Source organism: Coregonus lavaretus (genome assembly GCF_964263955.1).
Source record: "Coregonus lavaretus genome assembly, chromosome: 27".
Classification (NCBI taxonomy): domain Eukaryota; kingdom Metazoa; phylum Chordata; class Actinopteri; order Salmoniformes; family Salmonidae; genus Coregonus; species Coregonus lavaretus.
The window spans coordinates 11,602,070-11,620,427 of record NC_140014.1 but is presented as its reverse complement, the minus strand read 5'-3'; the positions used below and the strand labels follow the sequence as shown (position 1 = coordinate 11,620,427).

At 43.0% G+C, this 18,358-nt stretch overlaps 1 protein-coding gene across 3 annotated transcripts in view; it reads right to left on the bottom strand.

Annotated features, from left to right (window-relative positions):
• Positions 1–1,117: 1,117 nt before the first annotated feature.
• The window catches only part of rnf144aa (ring finger protein 144aa), a 73,877-nt gene continuing 56,636 nt past the window's right edge, over positions 1,118–18,358 (bottom strand). For all 3 annotated transcript variants that reach the window (XM_084144040.1, XM_084144039.1, XM_084144041.1), the window contains 5 exons: positions 16,236–16,296; positions 13,927–14,146; positions 10,848–10,995; positions 10,126–10,215; positions 1,118–6,625 (listed from right to left, as the gene is read on the bottom strand). In XM_084144040.1, coding sequence (XP_084000166.1) covers positions 6,494–6,625; positions 10,126–10,215; positions 10,848–10,995; positions 13,927–14,146; positions 16,236–16,296 — 651 coding nt within the window. In that variant the 3' untranslated portion in view covers positions 1,118–6,493. The remainder of the gene's footprint in view (positions 6,626–10,125; positions 10,216–10,847; positions 10,996–13,926; positions 14,147–16,235; positions 16,297–18,358) is intronic.

The following is an 18,358-nucleotide window of genomic DNA, read 5'->3' as shown; positions in this document are numbered from 1 at the left end:
ACGTGTACCTATGATGAAAATTACAGGCCTCTCTCATCTTTTTAAGCGGGAGAACTTGCACAATTGGTGGCTGACTAAATACTTTTTTCCCCACTGTATATACGAAAATAGTTTGAGACCAAAACAACATTGTGAATGGTACCACACAAACATATTACATTTCTATGAATGGTACAGTGTTTATTTATTAAATAGTATCAGAAAATGTATGTTGACTATTCTAGATCTCGGTAGCCTTTGCTTTTTCTAAGAATCTGTCTCTGTGCAAAGAGGACAACAAGAAGAGAAGAAAATAAGGTAATCAGCTACACTATGAATAGACTTGATTGAATGTCTCTCTCTCTCTCAAATAAAAAGGATCCCTTGGAAGCATAGCAACATTAAATTAGTGCCCGACCGATATTATCGACCTATATTGGCCTTTTAACGCTATATCGGTATCGGCCGATAACTCCACCGACAACCGATATTTAAAAAATAGGAGGGAATCATTTTCATGGTGTAATTGTCACAAGGTATGAAATCAATATTAGCATAGTTATTGGACAATTGCTCTTTTGGATGGCAATTTGTGAGAATAAGTGTGGAAAAATTACACTTTTTCCATTTCCCTGCAGTAAAACAGTATATTGGGAGATATATCCCCCAAAAATCGGAATCGGACCCCCCAAAAAACGTATTGTCGGGCTGTCTTCAAATAAGACCAACACATTGATGGATCTTGTTCACATACTCACAATCCATTTGCACAGCTCTATTCAGTGACATTTACTTGACCCGAGCGCTGACTGGAAAGACAATAATATCCTATCAAGTGTTGGCTGAGATATGAACATACCATCTTTCAACACCAGAGGGCACACTTACACATGAAAGTCTCATGTTCTTGGAACCGATGATGAGGACTAGTGAGACGTATTGCCTTAGTCACACCATACGGCCAAACTGAGCCAAGCTGTACTGGGCTGGACACACATCCACCATAGTTGCTGGAAACATGCTGGAAAGGACCATGCGAAAAGAAAATATCTGAGCCTGCACAGCACGATTCAGGTTGACCTATAGTGTGAATTAATGTTAAAATGCTTACAGCATTTATGTCCAGAGGAGAGGCAAGTCACAAAAAACAACCACATTTATTCCATGTCACAGTGTTAGTGGAACAGTAGATACAAGGGAGAAGTACAATGTTGTGTTTATCCAAGGCTGTCCACACATGCCAATTTACAAGGTTACATCTTTTGAAAAGTTGGAAATATGAATCCTTCCCTTCCACAGTTAACACAAATATAAGTGATTAGTGTATGATTTACTGCATCAAAGCCAACAGAAAGAGTATAACACAAAGGCAATCTAAGTATGGTAAGTGTGGAAAGGCAAACTTAAAATCCAGGATAAAGGGTACGTCATGACCGAAACCTTCAGACATTTTGTGCACACGTTGTTTCGGACTCCCTAAAAACACATAGCAATGGTAGAGAGTACAACATGTAATGTTAAAAACAAGAGCAACGTCATGTTCTGATATAACAGGTTGAAACCCAAAAGTGTGAACAGAGCTAAATAAGTTTGGGCCTCCTGTAGCTCAGTTGGTAGAGCATGGCGCTTGCAACACCAGGGTTGTGGGTTTGATTCCCATGGGGGGCCAGTATGAAAAATGTATGCACTAACTATAAGTTGCTCTGGATAAGAGCATCTGCTAAATGACAAAAAAAGTTTCAAGCCATAGAAGATAATTGTGCAACAGGCTTGGTCTCACCTCGAGGTGAATGGAGTCTATTAAACGTTTTTTGTCCCTTTGCTGCATAATGCTGAATGATGATAACAACACTAATGACTGTACGAGTCATCGGAGTTTGAATTATATACTGTGCAACCATTATGAAAAAACTGGCAAAATCAGTTGAGTCAGAGGACTTTGTGACAAACATTCAAGACTCTCAGCTCAAAGCCCCTCTAAACCAAATGGATGATGAGAACTTGTTTCCACTTCTCAAGTGTACATTTCCTATAGTCTCGCAATGCCATCCTCCCAAGTTTCTGAGTTATGAGGAAGCCTGGAAATAGAGGCTAGATTTCTTATAATTACGATCCCTGAACCACTTTAATAAGGACAACAAAAGTGTCTGTGACAGCTTTACACATTTCCAGAAAGAACTACAATATTTAATGAACATACAGCATCTTGAAAACAAAAACAATAGTACACCGTCATACTGTACAGTATTCAAAGAAAGCTCAACTTCCAACATGAACATCCCCCTGCCATAGGCAGGGCCGGCTCTAGCCTTTTGGGGCCCTAAGCGAGATTTGATTGGGGGACCCCCACCTAGTGGCAAAACATTTTAGTGGCCCCGTCTTAACGATGGAGAATTTCCTGCAATTCTATACATTTTTCCATGGGGTGCAGATTTTTTTATTATTTTTTTAAAGGCCCAGTGCAGTCAAAAACGTGAAGTTCAGTGCATTCAAAAAATCCTCTCTGCGCGCAGCTTTGAGCAACGATTTTGAAGGAAAACATACAGAAAGTTCAACCATAAGCACGTTCCCAGGCGTTTCTTTAGATAACAGTTATTTTAGTTATGCTAACGTTAGCTAGCTAGCTGAATGGCTGAATGCCCATGACTGAATACCTCGATATAACTAACTTCCCACAATGATTTTAATCAGAATAGGTCATCTATTCCATTTAGCTACTGTTTTTGTTGTATTGTAGTTCTCAGGTCTAAATATTTAAGTAAATAATCCCAATTCTAGTTGTAGCAGCTTGTGACTAGTTCATGTTGAAGTAGCCTAGGCTAGATCTAAAAGATGTATTAGCCTACATGAACTCAGACCTGGCTGACCTGTTGTCATTGTCTTCGGTGGAATTTATAACATTGTTGGACAGGTTTAAATGCTCTTTGTATCCATAGAGCAAGTAATTGTTTTCTGTAGCCAACCCTCCAATCAGAAATTGGGAGAACACTCATTTAGAATGCCTGGCTGAAGCTTTAACAGTACTTGAGTGTTTCCACACTATGAGGTTGGGATAATACTGTGAAATTGTGAACATGATGATAATTCCCTTTTAGTGTATAAGCTGTTTGAATAGACTGTCTGACATTTCAGCCTGTTTTCGTGGAATGGTGTTTTGGCCTTCCATGGTGACATCACCATGCTGTAAATTAGTTTGTATTTATTTTTTTATTTTACCTTTATTTAACTAGGCAAGTCAGTTAAGAACAAATTCTTATTTACAATGACGGCCTACACTGGCCAAACCCGGACGACGCTGGGCCAATTGTGCGCCGCCCTATGGGACTCCCAATCATGGCCGGTTGTGATACAGCCTGGAACCACTTTGTGTTCCAAAGTGGTTAATAGACCGACCAACAAGAAAGAGAGTTCCAAACCTTTTTGCCAATAACAGCTACTTTTCAGTTTTCCCCTCCCCACTCAGACCACTCCCAGACAGTCCTAGCAAAATTGTTGTCTGAGAAATTGCTCTTAGCTAAGTAATTTTTTTTAACCATTTTTATTTAAAACAATCACAGAAGTTATTTGAAATTGAGATAGAATTGGCTGCATTGGACCTTTAAAGCAAGATTTTCTGCAATCCTACATATTTTGCTATGGGTTGGAGAGAAAACATTTCAGTTTTACAGCTAATTTCCTGCAATTCTACCCATTTTGTCATGGGGTGGAGATAAATGTTTGCCGTTTTAAAGCAAATTTCCGCAATTCTACAAATTTTGCAATGACTTATTCCATGTTAATATGATTTCAGAGTGAGAATGACTAACAAAATCAAATGGGGGCCCCCTGGAGGTCAGGGCCCCTGGGCATGTGCCATGCGTGCCCGGTCGGTATGCGGCCATGATTACTACAAGTTTAGATAGATGGCCAGAATAACTACCACTCTGAAAATGGTTAACTGACATGGCTAATTGAATGACTATCAGTGACTGACATAAGAGAAAAACTGCTAATGCACAACCAAATTCCGAAATTGCACCTGGCGTACTCTACTATTCTTACTCTCAATAGTAAGTTGAGACCCTGATTGGCTTATGTCGCGTATGCCTGTAACTGGCCCATGCCATAGGGACATAAGATCTCCGCTTTTACTTTACAAATCCTTAAATGCTTGAAACTATTCACTTACTCTCTATCGCCACCCACAAGACTTGCTTGGCCCGAATGTCATACAAAAACATGGTCAGCTCAGTGATCCACATGTTCAGTTGGGACCTTCATATTCCCTACTGGCAGAAAATGAGGGTAAATTAGCTAAACTGAAATGCTTTAAAAATACAGGCTTTGACTACTTGCATGCATTAACGGTTAGCAGAAAATGATGAGGCTACAGGCGAGGTACTTAAAAGTTAAGGCTAATATTTTATTTGTTTGTGGTGGCTACCATGAGGTAGAGGTGAATGGCTAATGCTAGTTCCAGTAACTGCCATGCCCCCTCTTTGAATGCTACATGGAGACCAATATGGAAGAGCAAAATTAAAATCAGGGATTTCTGAGAAGAGTATCTCAGTATTCTGTATGTAGCCTGTTCCCAGATTTGTTTGTGCTTTTTTCCTAATCCATTGTAATTGTTAAGACAGTTTTGCCTGACAATTCCATAAGGAGTTGGCAAGAGAGCAGAAACAGACTGACACCCAGGCTTTTCTGTTTGTGTTCCAAAGTGGCTTATTGATGGCAGAATGACAATGACTGATATCTTGAGTTTAAATGGGTTCCAGAGTGAGAAATGGTGTAGCTACAGTACACGCCTCCTCACCACAAGTTCTGATGGAACAACTTAAGGGAAAATGATGGTGATGAAATAATGTATGGCTTCCCTGATAGATAAAATAAAATCCTAAAATGAAATCTGATGTAAGTCAACCACCCTTTTGTGAAATTCTACATTGTGATGTGATAATGGCACATGGAATCTGGTATAACATACTGGACCACTTGATATGACCACACTATTAGCAAGACCTAGTAAGATTGGAAATGTACAAACTTGCATAGATACAGTGATGTGTAGAGCAGTTTTCGGACGTGTCCAAAACAGTCTAGTGAAGTTCTTGACATTTTTATATCCCTGCAAAGGTTGCAGTAGCTGCATGTAGTGAGAGCTCTCGACTTGCTCCCAACGAAAACATTGACAACAATACCACTAACATTATGCAAGTTTGCCACTGGTTCACACAATAAAAAAACATTGTATAGGATTATTATTCATTACAGTAGTTGGATATATGACCAACATCAATGTGATATAGATAATATGAAAGGACATCTTTGTATCAGAGACATAAATTAATTTCCTATGTTCTACCTGACAATAGACAGATTTTAATGACTGACTGTGATGCATTAAACAAATGCATTATTTAAGTGTGCTTTCACAAGGACGGAATTGGACAATGGACATATTTTTGAATGAACGGCATGACATCTATATTATTCCATTCGACAACACAAGTCAGAACCAGTTCCAAATGGTTTGCTCACGTCTGTGTGGATGGGGACACTAATGTTCAGGGCCCATATTCACAGTGTCTTAAAGTAGGAGTGCTGATCTAGGATCAGTTTTGTCTTGCCTAGATCAGCACTCCTACTCTGAGACACTTCGTGAATACAGGGCCAGGAGTCCTCTTTTTGGGCCGTGAGAGGGAGTTTGGGACACCCTCTCAAATAGACACATATAGGAGTTAAAATCCATTTTGTAAAAATAATAACTTCTTGCTGATAGTGGGAACAGAGCAAAAGATTACAAAAACACTGACATCACCAAGAGAACGTGCTGTACACGGGAGTGAGAGACAGAAAACCTCCCACCTCCCGCCCCGGTTCCTAAAGCGACAAACGGAGTGTCTTTAATGTGCAAACAGAGTAAACACAAAACGTTTGTCAACATGTAACTCCAGTGCTATTTCCTGTATGTTGAGAGCTAAAAAGAGAGAGTAGAGGGGGGAAAGCTTTGTGTTCAACAAACCCAAAAAAAACAGACACTCGTCTGGAACTAGTTAAGGTGAAAGGTCCTCCGATATTAGCGGCTCCTGCATGAAAATGTCCCCGACGAGAGGATCCAGACATCATCATGTCTTTATCAGTCTTCTCTTCATAAAACGTCCTCCTCTTCTTCTGTTCTGTACCACACCACTGTCTGTAGCTCGCCTCAACGCCTCAGAGTGGCCCTGCTACAGTACACATGCCCCCAAACCACAGAGAGGGGCATCGTTGTCCTCCTCAAAGTCTGACCTCCGTGACCCCATCTTCCACCAGGCCAGGGGGCACAGGGTCAACTCAACTCCTCCTCTCCCACCGTGTGGAGCGAGATGGATCGGGACGCGGCTGGGCCGAGACAACGCAGCTAGGCCCCAGCCCCGTTAAATGAAGCATCGCTAGAAGCTTGGAGGGAGGAAACAGAAGAAAGGGACAAAAAAGAAAGATGACCCGTGGTGGGCGACTCCTCGCCCACCTGCTTGGAAGAGTGAGACGGGGTTTAGGTGGGCAGGGGGTCGTCGTCCCCTTTGCTGCACTTGCACTTACAGCAGAGGACAAAGGGCGTGGCCAGGAGGAGAAAGGGGGAGGCCACCAGCAGGAGAAGGCCGAAGCCAGCGAAGATCCCCACCACCTTGGGAAAGAGAGAGAGGATAGAGTAAGAGACTGCAACAAGACAACAGAGGCAACAGCAAATACGACACAGTGTTCGTTCAGCTACATTGCAAAAATATCAATGAGGAAGAACACGTATGGCACTATATAGAAAGTACTTTGAAAAGAGGACTAGCATATGAGAGATCCCTTAACAAGATAATACACACCAAATCAGTTTTCCTTCTCAAAACTTGTTCTCTTGTTTGGCTTGATCATAATCCGTGCGAGTTATTTTCTATCTTTGTAGTGCAAGTCACCCATCTCACCACATGGGGGCATCATATACGAGCAGAAACATCTTCTCAGCTACAAAATGGCATTCGAAAGTAGCAATTACACACAATACTGCCTTCTTAGAATAACTTAATGGCCTTCTGCCCGTGTCAGAGCAGGAGGAGAGTCATTTTGGGGATCACCCTGGGGCAGGCCAAATACTTTTTAATAAAATAGCTCCATGCATAGATACATACTGTTGTTGGGATCCATTCTCTGGTATTTCTGTTTACTTCCCTCTTTTTGGAGGTCTTAGTAATCACATTATTTACCCAGACGAGCACCCCATGAACCTTTAGTTGCACCGGTATACCTATATTAACATGATATCCTATTTGCTCAGATCAACAAACCCTGACAAAGCTACCATATATAATAGACAATGTCTGGTCTGAGAACAGTAAGCATAGAGAGAGGTGACCTTCATTCCTCCTATGGCATCCCTAGTGGATACAACCCCCTCAGCTCCAATCTCAAAACTGATTTGAAATCAGATACAGAGGCAAAAACAGAACACACAGAGGCTGAGCTTTCATAAAGGCAGAATTTGCCCTAATATATTTGGGCCTTTATTCATAAAATGTCTGAGTAGGAGTGCCGATCTAGGATCTGTTTTTTCCATAATTAATAAGATTACATGGACAGGGAGGACCTGATCCTAGATCAGCACTCCTTTTGCGTATAAGGGCCCTGGGTCCTTTATGTATGTGTTATGCATTCATGAGGAGCTAAAGAGAGAGACCTGGCTTTTTAAGGTCTTGGGGAGCAGTGAGGTTGCATGGGCTGGATACAGGAGGTGCAGTACCACAAGCTGTAATCATGTTCAGATGACTCAGCCTGTCCCACTGGGCAACAGATGTCAGTGTGTACGCTAGCGTTCACAACACTGTTAAACACGGGAAATGTGCTTGTCTATGAATAGATATGTGCTGGAAGATAGCTAGAGCTGAACAATGACTGGGTGATGACTGGGTGAACCAGAAAATATAGCATCTAATCAATATTTTCATTCATTATTAGAATCAGAATTCTAAAAGATGAATTGACTCTTTATTTCGCAATGTACAGTGGGGAAAAAGATGAGAGAGGCCTGTAATTTTCATCATAGGTACACGTCAACTATGACAGACAAAATGAGGGGATAAAATCCAGAAAATCACATTGTAGGATTTTTTATGAATTTATTTGCAAATTATGGTGGAAAATAAGTATTTGGTCAATAACAAAAGTTTCTCAATACTTTGTTATATACCCTTTGTTGGCAATGACACAGGTCAAACGTTTTCTGTAAGTCTTCACAAGGTTTTCACACACTGTTGCTGGTATTTTGGCCCATTCCTCCATGCAGATCTCCTCTAGAGCAGTGATGTTTTGGGGCTGTCGCTGGGCAACACAGACTTTCAACTCCCTCCAAAGATGTTCTATGGGGTTGAGATCTGGAGACTGGCTAGGCCACTCCAGGACCTTGAAATGCTTCTTACGAAGCCACTCCTTCGTTGCCCGGGCGGTGTGTTTGGGATCATTGTCATGCTGAAAGACCCAGCCACGTTTCATCTTCAATGCCCTTGCTGATGGAAGGAGGTTTTCACTCAAAATCTCACGATACATGGCCCCATTCATTCTTTCCTTTACACGGATCAGTCGTCCTGGTCCCTTTGCAGAAAAACAGCCCCAAAGCATGATGTTTCCACCCCCATGCTTCACAGTAGGTATGGTGTTCTTTGGATGCAACTCAGCATTCTTTGTCCTCCAAACACGACGAGTTGAGTTTTTACCAAAAAGTTATATTTTGGTTTCATCTGACCATATGACATTCTCCCAATCCTCTTCTGGATCATCCAAATGCACTCTAGCAAACTTCAGACGGGCCTGGACATGTACTGGCTTAAGCAGGGGGACACGTCTGGCACTGCAGGATTTGAGTCCCTGGCGGCGTAGTGTGTTACTGATGGTAGGCTTTGTTACTTTGGTCCCAGCTCTCTGCAGGTCATTCACTAGGTCCCCCCGTGTGGTTCTGGGATTTTTGCTCACCGTTCTTGTGATCATTTTGACCCCATGGGGTGAGATCTTGCGTGGAGCCCCAGATCGAGGGAGATTATCAGTGGTCTTGTATGTCTTCCATTTCCTAATAATTGCTCCCACAGTTGATTTCTTCAAACCAAGCTGCTTACCTATTGCAGATTCAGTCTTCCCAGCCTGGTGCAGGTCTACAATTTTGTTTCTGGTGTCCTTTGACAGCTCTTTGGTCTTGGCCATAGTGGAGTTTGGAGTGTGACTGTTTGAGGTTGTGGACAGGTGTCTTTTATACTGATGATAAGTTCAAACAGGTGCCATTAATACAGGTAACGAGTGGAGGACAGAGGAGCCTCTTAAAGAAGAAGTTACAGGTCTGTGAGAGCCAGAAATCTTGCTTGTTTGTAGGTGACCAAATACTTATTTTCCACCATAATTTGCAAATAAATTCATTAAAAATCCTACAATGTGATTTTCTGGAAAGAAAATTCTCAATTTGTCTGTCATAGTTGACGTGTACCTATGATGAAAAATACAGGCCTCTCTCATCTTTTTAAGTGGGAGAACTTGCACAATTGGTGGCTGACTAAATACTTTCTTTCCCCACTGTATGGCATGCATTATGTATGTTGTAACATATCTTACCAGTACCACAAAATAATATTGAGCAGCCTGTGTCACATGTTTTGCTGAAGAGATTGTACCAAAGTAAAGGCATTACTATAACCCATAAGTGACGGGCAAATGTTCACATATTATACACAGAAGGAAATCAACAATAAGAAAGTAATGCTGGAAACGAACAATAAATGGGCCAACACCCAGAGCACGTCGACCAAGCTGTGCTCTCCTACCGACTAGTGTTTTCACAGAGCACCATCCATGTTTATTCACGTTGAACATGTGTGTGTCTGTATGCGTGTATGTGTGTGTGTGTGGAAGTGTTTGAGTGAGGGGAAAAGTGTGTGCATGTGCCCTGGCACATGCTGCAGACAAAGGGGAAGTCCTGTGTGTGTGTGTGTGTGTGTGTGTGTGTGTGTGTAGGTGTGAGTGAGTGAGTGAGTGAGTGAGTGAGTGAGTGAGTGAGTGAGTGAGTGAGTGAGTGAGTGAGTGAGTGAGTGAGTGAGTGAGTGAGTGAGTGAGTGAGTGAGAGAGACAAAGGAGAAAAGTGGGCACACTAACTTTACTCACCTGTGTTCTGTGCCAGATGACAGACGCCCTGGAGTGGCCCAGTTTGTTTCGACAGGGCCCTTTGTCATAGTGAATCAGGAGGAAGTCATCCTGTATCACACACACACATGCATACAAAGGGACACATGCACACACATGCACAGAAAGAGGGAGAGAGGGGGAAGAATGATCTATCATTAATACTGAGAGATAGGAGCAGCTGCTGGGAGAAAATTGCTTTTAAATTACCAGTGCGGTCTAGATCGCCTGTGGTCTGCAATTAGGATTTACTTAAGACACTGCCAGTAAAGCCTCCTAGCTTCCTACAAGCACAGATAAAACCCCTCAGTTTCAGTTCCATTGTCTTGTATCAAACATCATAAAAACGTGTTTGGATTTGGAAATACATCAGCCTACAGCCTTATCACACCTCCTGCAGTGCTGTTATTCCCTGATAACACATTGGATCACTGCTCACATTTCTAACACCAGACTTGAGAAATATGCACAGAGTGAATTCTATGCATATTTCAGACTGCTGTATTGAAGTCAGGTCCAACATACTGAAAAGGAAATTAAAACTCCTTTGCAAAGATAAACATGTATTATTCTATAAGAACATGTTGCAGCAGCAGTTATGAGTTTTAGGCAAACATTGGGACTACGTTCGACTCATATCCAGGGGCTCCAGAAAGTACCACCAGAAAGGGGTGCGTGTGCGTGTGACAAGGTTCTCTACTCACGTCCAGTGACTCCAGACAGTACCAGCAGAAGGCATGTTTGCAGTTCTTGCACATCATCTGGGCACAGCCCTCATCCCTCTCGATGTACACCTTACACTTGGGACAGCGCTTGATGGGACCATCGTCATCGTCACTCTTGTAGAAGGAGCTGAGGAGACACGGTGAGAGAGAGCAATGTTCAGTGTTTTACGGTTGAAAAAATGAGCAAAGACAGAGATCCAGAATGCCACCAGAGAATATCCACTCATACAGTTCATCATGCCACAGAGCTTGAACTGCCTTTGTGACTGTACAATATATCTAAGCTTGCTATAAACATCAACAGCATTTTCTCTTAACACTTGCAATGCAAACAAAATGAGAAATGTGAAGTGTGCTAGTCTCTGCCTTTCTTTCAGGCTTTTTTTTGTTCTTTTCATCTTAAAGGCAGGTCTTCTGTGTCCTTTTCTTGTTTTTTCCTGAGTGCTGCTGACACTTGAAGGCCAGAAAGGAGAGCAGGTGATGCTGTCGGCTGTCCTCTCAAGTCTCAAAGAGGCGGACAGAGAACAAGCCCATTCATTTTCTGAGCCAATTCTCCGGCTATTGATCGCATCTGGCCAGAGTGAATTATGGCACACCTCTCACGTCCTACTTCATTTGATACCCTGGCAGCCATTTTGTAACAAAACAGGACTTTCGGATTCTAGCTTTTACTCTGGAAGGAAAGGGATAGAGGCCTGAATGTAATGGAATACAGACTAAAGATCAGAAGGTAAAATACCTTCTCCTGAATGCTGGCTGTTACGTTAGAGGAATGGCAAGGGAGAGAACAAACAAAAAATCTTATCAGCAAAATGGCAGCAAGATCCGTGCAAAATGGGAATGGTCCACGGAGTAATACATTTGCCCTTTGCGGTAATTGCTGCATATGTCAGCTGGGTGCAGATCGGGCTAATAGTGTACGTGGAGTCCATTCGAATTAAGAGACTCTAATTTCACTTCCACACTCTTGAAGGGGAGTTAGAAGGACGTACTCCAGAGCTCGTTGTTTAGATAAGTGCAGTATATACAGTAATCGTAGTAAGAAACATCCAAGCCATACTTGGAGTCCTGACGTTGGGAGAGAGAGAGAGAGAGAGAGGAGGCTGCAGAATTTAAAGGAGAAGTTCAGGATTTTACAATGATGTTAGATGGTTCCTCACCTTAAAAGTACTCTATGGGCCAGGAAAAACTGTAATCCATGGCTCAAGATAGATGAAGTTTGTTGTGGCTGTTTAGAGAAAACCGAACTATGGATTACAGTTTCTTCTGGCCCACAGACTACTTTCAAGGTGAGGAACCATCTAACATTAAGTTGTAAAATCCTGAACTTTCCCTTTAAACCACTGGGGCCTTTCGTGACATCTGATGACAACTCCACAACCCTCTCTCTCGCTTTACATATAGATACACAACATATACAAAAGTATGTGGACACCCCTTCAAATTAGTGGATTCGGGTATTTCCGCCACACCCGTTGCTGGCAGGTGTATAAAATCGAGCACACAGCCAGGCAATCTCCATAGACAAACATAGGTAGTAGAATGGCCTTACTGAAGAGCTCAGTGACTTTTAACGTGGCACCGTCATAGGATGCCACCTTTCCAACAAGTCAGTTCGTCAAATTTCTGCCCTGTTAGAGCTGCCCCGGTCAACTGGAAGTGCTGGAAGTGGTAGACCATACAAGCTCACAGAACGGGACTGCAGAGTACTGAAGTGTGTAGCGCGTAAAAACAGTCTGTCCTAGGTTGCAACACTCACTACTGTTCCAAACTGCCTCTGGAAGCAACGTCAGCACAAGAACTGTTCGTCGGGAGCTTCATGAAATGGGTTTCCATGGCCGAGCAGCCGCACACAAGCCTAAGATCACCATGAGCATTGCCAAGCATCAGCTGGAGTGGTGTAACGCTCGCCGCCATTGGACTCTGGAGCATGGGGAAACACGTTCTCTGGAGTTATAATCACGCTTCACCATCTGGCAGTCTGACGGACAAATCTGGGTTTGGCTCGTGGCTGAATGGAAGCAAGTCCCTGCAGCAATGTTCCAACATCTAGTGGAAAGCCTTCCCAGAAGAGTGGAGGCTGTTATAGCAGTAAAGGGGGGAACAACTCCATATTAATGCCCATGATTTTGGAATGAGATGTTCGACAAGCAGGTGTCTACATACTTTTGGTCATGTAGTGTAGCTTTACCACTGGGCCACCACATTCTATAGTTTAAGTAGATGAATAGTCCAAATGCAGGTTGGCAACAGTTACGGCCATTACTTCTATTGGCTCCTTATATTGACATATTATGACTTCCTCTGTGACCTTGGTCAACCCCGGCTAGCCTTATCTGACCCAGTGGGTCCCAGCTCTATCACCAGCCAATACACTCAGTCATATTAAATATGCACTAGAAGGTATTAGATGACTAGTGACTAGATGGTTATGCATGAGAGCAGCTGGCTTCATGGAGATATCAACACAGCGGTAGCTAGGCTGGTATCCAGGGTGGTAAATACAGGTTCCCACGGGGACCAGAGGCTGTGTCCTCACAGTGTCCTCAGTAGAGGGGTGAGAGCAGATGAGGGCAGATCATCAACAACACTAAGAGAAAACAACTACGAGCTGTTTGTGTGTGTGTGTGTGTGTGTGTGTTGTGTGTGGGTGCTCGTGCATGTGTGTGTGAGTGTACGTGTGTGTATGGATAATGGCACCAGGGTTTCCAGGATAAGGACATTATTCCTGTCAAACGTATGAGTTTATAGTCTCAACAATGCAATGTTTACAGTGTGACTTATTGCGGAAAGCCAGTTACCCTCATTGATTGAATAAGACTGTATGCTTTTTGGGATGAAATGTCATTCAATGGTCACAGAGTCTAACCTCTTTCAACTTGCTTGAGGAGGTGATGGGGAGGAGAGAGTGATTGAGACAGTGAAGACAGAGGAGGAAGAAGATGAGGAAAAACTCCAGCTCTATTTATACCTGGTCTCTACGGATATCAAGGAAGTGATGGGGAGGAGAGGAAGTGATTGATATGATGAAGGAAGAGGAGACAGTCCAGTTCCATACCTGGTCTCTCCGGGTAGGAAAGCGGTGATGGGCAGGTTGTTCTCCTGGGGTGAGCAGACCTGCCCGGGGTGCCAGTTAGCCTTGCAGGCCGAGCAGAACTCCAGGGTGCACACGGCACACTGCACCAGCTGGGGCAGCGCCACCTCCATCTCCTTCAGTTGGCACACTGCCTGGCACGACGACGACGGGCACCACGTCCGGCACGGGTCCAGAAGCACCTCTGTGGTGGCACAAAACCAGGTGTTACCACCAACAGTACTGTAGAAGTGGCATGGTGACTGCTTCCAAAGCATGGTGACAGGTCATGAGGTGACATGAGGTCACGAGGTCATTGTAGTACCTATGCCTGTGTTAACACACACATTTACTCATTTGCAATGGCCTTTTGCACAGATTACAGATGGATATTGAAGATATGATTATTGTACATGGATTGTTGATTTGATGTTTTTGCTATGTCGTTTTTACTACTTTACTGTTGATTGTTGTCTTTTTTCATATCTATTAATAAAATATTTCTTATCTTATCTTTTTCTTTCATGCTTTTGACCTATGCACAATTACACATACCATCGCACACTCTCACAAGCGCAATTGTGACTGACGTGAACACACACAAACTCACAATCATGTGTCATTTGACATATGCACACATATGGTGTTCTCTAACACAGCAGCTAAATAAACGTATATTTTTCTCCAATCATCCTATTAAAATGTGCTTCTCCCAAATAAAGAAAGCTGGCAAACGCTCAATGTTTGGTCTGTCGCTACAAAACAAGTCCAACCATCCTTTCCAAATGACTAACACACACTGCTTGCCATCACATGGCTCTGTTCTATTGACTCTCGCATGTTTCTCAGTCTGTTGCTCTTGAACCAAAATGGCAGCCCCCTTGCCCTCCTGTCCTGCTGTCTGTGCTGCTCTGGCTCTGTGACTCTCCATCCCTGTGTGTCCAATGTGTGTCCAATGTGTGTGTGTGTGTGTGTGTGTGTGTGTGTGTGTGTGTGCCTTTGCGTGTGCGTTTGGGTGGGTGGAGTACCTTCAAGGCACATGCCATATAGAGTGGGTGTGCAAGTCTGGCTGAGGTTAGCGGGGGAACTGGGAACCCCATATCACAGATTAGCACATATCATATCACAATATCTTTCAATTTTTTTATGGTATTTGTGGTTTGTTAATAATAAAAGCTCTAAATATGCTTTATGAGTAGTGCATGACCCTAGGGTGGCAACACATACATTGTGTTTTTAAATGGGCCTTTGTCTATTCTGATTGCTTTATACTGTTCAATGAAACTTCAACCAAAAGTTGGAATATAGTGGGCACTGAATAGTGTTGTTTGACATGACGACTAATGAAAAAGCTAGGGAGGGCTATTGGGACAGGGAAGGAACTAAAGTGTTGGTCAGTGTTTCCCAGTGGACCCTAATTAATGTTATATAAAAAATGGTCTCTTACTGTTGCTTTGATGTAGCTAAAATGTCCATGCTTCGCCTATTCCTCTCTTATTTAGAATATACCGTTGCACAAACAACATGCTGATCTAGGCCTACACCAGCACTGGTACCAGGCAGTATTAGCTAGCTAGCTACTTTTGCTCTGACTAAGTACATGGTCAAGTAAAAACCCAAACCGGTTTGTGCATCAATACCGGTATATAGTAAAATATGGTATACTGCCCAGCCCTACGCCATTCACAGCAGAAAGGCACCCCATTACACTCCCCTCAGTGAGACTTTTACGACATCGCTCACATTCGAATGGTATAAAAACATATACAGACAGACAACCACAGATGATGAATTCATAACTGAACACTGGGACCAAAGATGAAAGGCTTTGAGAGAGGATATTCAGACATTAGACATACAAATATATACTCCCCAGCCAGACACATTGTAGGTTATGATTAACATCACTTTTAATGTACCTGAAAAGGTTTTCCCCTCATGCATCTTTGATGGTGGCCGTGTTAAACTTTGATTAGGATTGATACAGGATTTAGGCTAAATCAGAACACGATAAGGTAGAGGGCTGTCATTGTCCTCCAAGTCAATTTGATATTGGACCCCAGGAAGAGTAGCTTCCGCCTTGGCAGCAGCTAATTGGGATCCCTAATAAATACTAAATGGTGCGGGGAGACAAGGGAGCCAGGTCGGGCTCAATTACCTATATGACACACACACACACACACACACACACACACACACACACACACACACACACACACACACACACACACACACACACACACACACACGTCTATGACCAGTGAGGCTGTCAGTGCGGTTACTCTCCCACTTACCCCTCTCAAACTGCAGCTTCTTGTATCTCTGCATAATCTCTGTAGCCACTATGCACTCAATCTGCAGGCGAAAGAAAGGAGAAAGAGTTAGGAACATAATGTGCTAGTGATAGCTTACCAAACGAATACAGGACATGATGCTTTCAGCCACACTACAGTCTGAAGATGATCAATCCCAAAACCTCACTCAATTTCAGCATAATTCGGACTAGCCCACCTGTTTTATACACATGTTCCGTGAGAGGAATATATGCATACTGGCTATGTATACTGAAGGTTAAATGTAGTCATTATGCAACGATGAAAATAACATTTGGGGGTGGGGGGGTTTGAGTGTGAGAAAAGTCAATTATGAGTCAAAGACGTAGCTGTCACAGTGACTGGATGAGAAATGCCTCGTCTCTGACTTGTGTGACAAGCCGGGTCCCATTAAAGGCCAGTGACTTTGATTGATTGGAAACATACAGCCGTGCCGCCGGCCTGCGAGACAGAGAGAGAGTGAGTCTATCAAGCAAACTGCCTTGAGAGGTGAGGCGCAGTGCCCTCGGATTGACCTCAATCGGGGAAGGATGCAGACGAGCAGGTCCCATCCACTCTGTATAAACACGCTGACACGTCTAGAAGAGGGGCCAGTGCTGAGACGGCGCTAGGCCAGACTGGTGTGTGGGGAAGGAGAGGAAGGTGGAGAGCGATCATCACAGAGAGGGCTAATGTCTGCTCGGCAAGGGACCCCAATTAAAAATACTGTCCTTCTGCAGCCTCAGAGGTCTCTGGAATGGATGTGGAGGTCCTTGATGACATTTTAAGAGATTTCTTTAATCTAAATAAATCACATACCTTACCGATATGTTCATAGTAATTGAACATGTTCAAAAGGTCTAAATATCAATAAAAGTAAATAAGCACAGTTCCAGTCAAAAGTTTGGGTTTTTATTTATTTGTACTATTTTCTACATTGTAGAATAATAGTGAAGACATCACAACTATGAAATAACACATATGGAATCATGTAGTAACCAAAAAAGATTTTAGATTCTTCAAAGTAGCCACCCTTTGCCTTGAAGACAGCTTTGCACACTCTAGGCATTCTCTCAACCAGCTTCATGAGGAATAGTTTTCCAACAGTCTTGAAGGAGTTCCCACATATGCTGAGCACTTGTTGGCTGCTTTTCCTACACTCTGAGGTCCAACGCATCCTAAACCATCTCAATTGGGTTGAGGTCAGGTGATTGTGGAGGCCAGGTCATCTGATGCAGCACTCCATCACTCTGCTTCTTGATCAAATAGCCCTTACACAGCCTGGAGGTGTGTTTTGGGTCATTGTCCTGTTAAAAAACAAATGATAGTCCCACTAAGCGCAAACCAGATGGGATGGCGTATTGCTGCAGAATGCTGTGGTAGCCATGCCGGTTAAGTGTGCCTAGAATTCTAAATAAATCACTGACAGTGTCACAAGCAAAGCACCCTCACACCATCACACCTCCTCCTCCTCCATACGGGAATGGTGGGAACCACACACGCGGAAATCATCCGTATCTCCTACTCTGCGTCTCACAAAGACACGGCGGTTGGAACCAAAAATCTCAAATTCGGACTCATCAGACCAAAGGACAGATTTCCACCGGTCTAATGTCCATTGCTCGTGTTTCTTGGCCCAAGCAGGTCTCTTCTTCTTATTGGTGTCCTTTAGTAGTAGTTTCTTTGCAGCAAAAAGGCCACGAAGGCCTGATTCACGCAGTCTCCTCTGAACAGTTGATGTTGAGATGTGTCTGTTACAAGAACCCTGTAAAGCATTTATTTGGGATACAATCTGAGGTGCAGTTAACTCTAATGAACTTATCCTCTGCAGCAGAAGTAACTAAGTTTAAAGGTAAAGAGACTAACTATTTCTGTAATGTGGGTGAACTATCCCTTTAAAGTGGAACTTTCCACTTCCCCCGCATGTGTAAATAACTACCTTACTTACTGTACTAACTGTGTATATATGGAAGAAAGAAAACACTTATATATTTTGTAATTTTCTATTTACCTACAGTGCATTCGGAAAGTATTCAGACCTCTTGACTTTTTCCACATTTTGTCACGTTACAGTCTTACTCTAAAATTGATTAAATGTATTTTTT